The sequence below is a fragment of the Echinops telfairi genome, unplaced genomic scaffold (genome assembly GCF_000313985.2).
Source record: "Echinops telfairi isolate 266 unplaced genomic scaffold, ASM31398v2 ScPeMD7_937;HRSCAF=1388, whole genome shotgun sequence".
NCBI lineage: Eukaryota > Metazoa > Chordata > Mammalia > Afrosoricida > Tenrecidae > Echinops > Echinops telfairi.
The window spans coordinates 1-3,131 of record NW_022104835.1 but is presented as its reverse complement, the minus strand read 5'-3'; the positions used below and the strand labels follow the sequence as shown (position 1 = coordinate 3,131).

General features: G+C 43.9%; 1 protein-coding gene across 1 annotated transcript; it reads left to right on the top strand.

Moving 5' to 3' along the window:
• The first annotated feature begins 326 nt into the window (after positions 1-326).
• On the top strand, positions 327-1,599 carry LOC101658243 (histone-binding protein RBBP4-like). Its single transcript, XM_045293047.1, is given in 2 exon segments — positions 327-763; positions 765-1,599. Coding segments are annotated over 2 exon segments (1,272 nt in total).
• Positions 1,600-3,131: the final 1,532 nt, after the last annotated feature.

Sequence of the window (3,131 nt, the reverse complement as noted above, 5' to 3'; positions counted from 1 at the left end):
CACATGTGTGGGACTGAGGCCAGAGAGAGATCACAGCAGGACTCGAGCAGTAGCAGGAGCTGGGTAAAAAGAGTAAGTGAGAAGAGAGAGAGGCCTTGGGCTCCAAATAGGTTCTGCATGGGCGCATGTGGGTTACAGGCAGGCCTGGAGCTGGCACTGAGGGGCCCACCCAGGGGGCACATGTGTGCCTCCTACCTCCACCTGCCTCTGACCAGGAGCATGGTAAAAAAAGCAAAGAGAAAAACAATAGAAACCGTAGCCTCCTCGCCCCTCCCGCAACGCTCTCCTTACAGATCCTTCCTGGCGCTCCAGTCTGACTGCCTGCCATGGCTGACAAGGAAGCAACCTTTGATGACGCCGTGGAAGAACACATGATCAACGGGGAGTATAAAATATGGAAAAAGAACACCCCTTTTCTTTACGATTTGGTGATGACCCATGCTCTGGAGTGGCCCAGCCTAACTGCACAGTGGCTTCCAGATGTAACCAGACCAGAAGGGAAAGATTTCAGTATTCAACAACTTGTCTTGGGCACACATTCATCGGATGAGCAAAACCACCTTGTGATAGCCAGTGTGCAGCTCCCTAATGATGATGCTCAGTTTGATGCCTCACACTACGACAGTGAGAAAGGAGAATTTGGTGGTTTGGTCTCTGTCAGTGGCAAGATTGAAATAGAAATCAAGATCAACCATGAAGGAGAAGTAAACCGGGCCCATTACATGCCCCAGAACCCTTGCATTATTTCAACCAAGACTCCATCCAGTTCTTGTTTTTGACTACAAAAAACACCCTTCTAAACCAGACCCTTTTGGAGAGTGTAACCCAGACTTGCGTCTCCGTGGACATCAGAAGGAAGGGTATGGACTTTCATGGAACCCAAATCTCAGCGGGCACTTGTTTAGTGCTTCAGATGATCATACCATCTGCCTGTGGGAAATCAGTGCTGTTCCAAAGGAAGGAAAAGTGGTGGATGCAAAAACCATTTTTACTGGACATATTGCAGTTGTTGAAGATGTTTCCTGGCATCTACTTCATGAGTCTCTGTTTGGGTCGGTTGCTGATGATCAGAAGCTCATGATCTGGGATAATCGTTCAAACAATACTTCCAAACCAAGCCACTCAGTTGATGCTCACACTGCTGAAGTGAACTGCCTTTCTTTCAATCCTTATAGTGAATTCATTCTTGCCATAGGATCAGCTGGCAAGACTGTTGCTTTGTGGGATCTAAGAAATCTGAAACTCAAGTTGCATTCCTTTGAATCACATAAGGATGAAATATTCCAGGTTCAGTGGTCACCTCACAATGAATCCATTTTGGCTTCCAGTGGTACTGACTGTAGACTGAATGTCTGGGACTTAATTAAAATTGGAGAGGAACAATCCCCAGAATATGCAGAAGATGGACCACCAGAGTTGTTGTTTATTCATGGTGGTCACACTGCCAAGATATCTGACATCTCCTGGAATCCCAATGAACCTTGAGTGATTTGTTCTGTATCAGAAAATAACATCATGCAAGTGTGGCAGATGGCAGAGAACATTTATAATGATGAAGACCCTGAAGGAAGTGTGGATCCAGAAGTACAGGGGTCCTAAATATTCTGTACTTCTGATTTTAGGTTCCCCTTTTTTTCTCTAAACCAGGAGATTGATTTTTAACACTGGTTTTGAGATATAAGACTATGTTTGGCAGAGAGACCGTAAGGCAAAATTTAATTTTAGAAAAGGTGCTTGGACCTTTTCCCAAAGAGGTTGAAGCACCCCAGTATGTCTCCTTCTGATGGGGTGTGTACTTAGAGGGTAGAATTATCTGAAGCCTTAACACCAAGCACCTGGTGCTTTTGTTTCACAGTGACTGAGTCTACCACTCTATCCTTTAATAAAGGTAAGACTGTTAGGAAAATCTGAACAGCCTTAGCCTTTAGGTTAGAAGCTGAATTACTTCTAAGTCAGTAGTAAAAATTAACTTTGACACAAGGTAAATCATGAGAGTCAGTTTAGCCTTTTAGAAAAAGTATTTTGTCCCAGGATTCATTTTGAAGTCTTAATCTTGGCACAAAAGAATTTTCAACTCTAAATCCATGTAATGAAAACAGCTGCCTTTCGGACCCCATATATTCCATCCTTTACCTCCCTGCTTGCCCCTCCCCGCCAAAAAAGTTTTAATTTGGGTCAACCTAAGGCAAGGTACTTTCCTCACAACACTGCAAGATGTGTCCGTATATTCATCCTTTACTCAACGTGCAGGTGAGGGCTGCTACTGGAGGGCAGGAGACTCAGTCAGTGTTCCATTCCTTGGTGCATGGAGATCAGCACAGCCTGGGAAAGAGAATCCTAGGGTATTCTGCCTCCAGCCAACTCACATCAGTCAGTGTTTGTCGTTTTCACAGGGTGGACTGCTTGCCAAGTCCATGGTGCACTCTGGTGGGGGTGGGGGGTGGGGGGAAATGTGTCCAAAGGGTATGTGTAACTCTTTGCTAGGAAGCTTTTTTTTTGTTTCTGGGTTACAAATTCTGCCATAGATTTCTAAACAGCTCCTGCAAAGCTGAGAGAAATAAAGATTACATTTCTACTTTCTACAACTTGAAATTCTGTTGAAAGTTTATAATGAATTCCTGATGTTTTAGTGTAAGCTGGGTTGGGGAGAGGTTGCTACGAGTACGGTGTACATAAGGTCAAGGGTGGCTTTCCCCAGCAAATATTCGAGTGCCTCTTATTTATGGAACAGTGTGAATGGAAATCTATGTATTCAATGGGAGAGGGCTAGCTAACAATTTTGTCTGCCCAGGTAATTAACTTCACAAAAATAGCGCAATGCTTTATAGCTTCCATTTCTTTGACTTAATCATTGCCTTTTCCCTGTTGTATTTTTATAATCTTACCCATGTTAACAGATTATTTTTAATTATAAGATTGTCATTTCTGAAATATGTAAATCAGTATGCCTGGATAACACACAATAAAAGAAAATCTAAGTAAGTACTGCCCACCTGCATTTGAGCATGCCTAGTTCTGAGGTGGGGGTGGGGTCTTCATGCGTGGCTAATGCTCACCTGATTCCTTTCCAACCTCCTCTAGGGGGACTGTACAGGCATGGGAGGGACAAACCCTCATCCCTGTCTCTAACT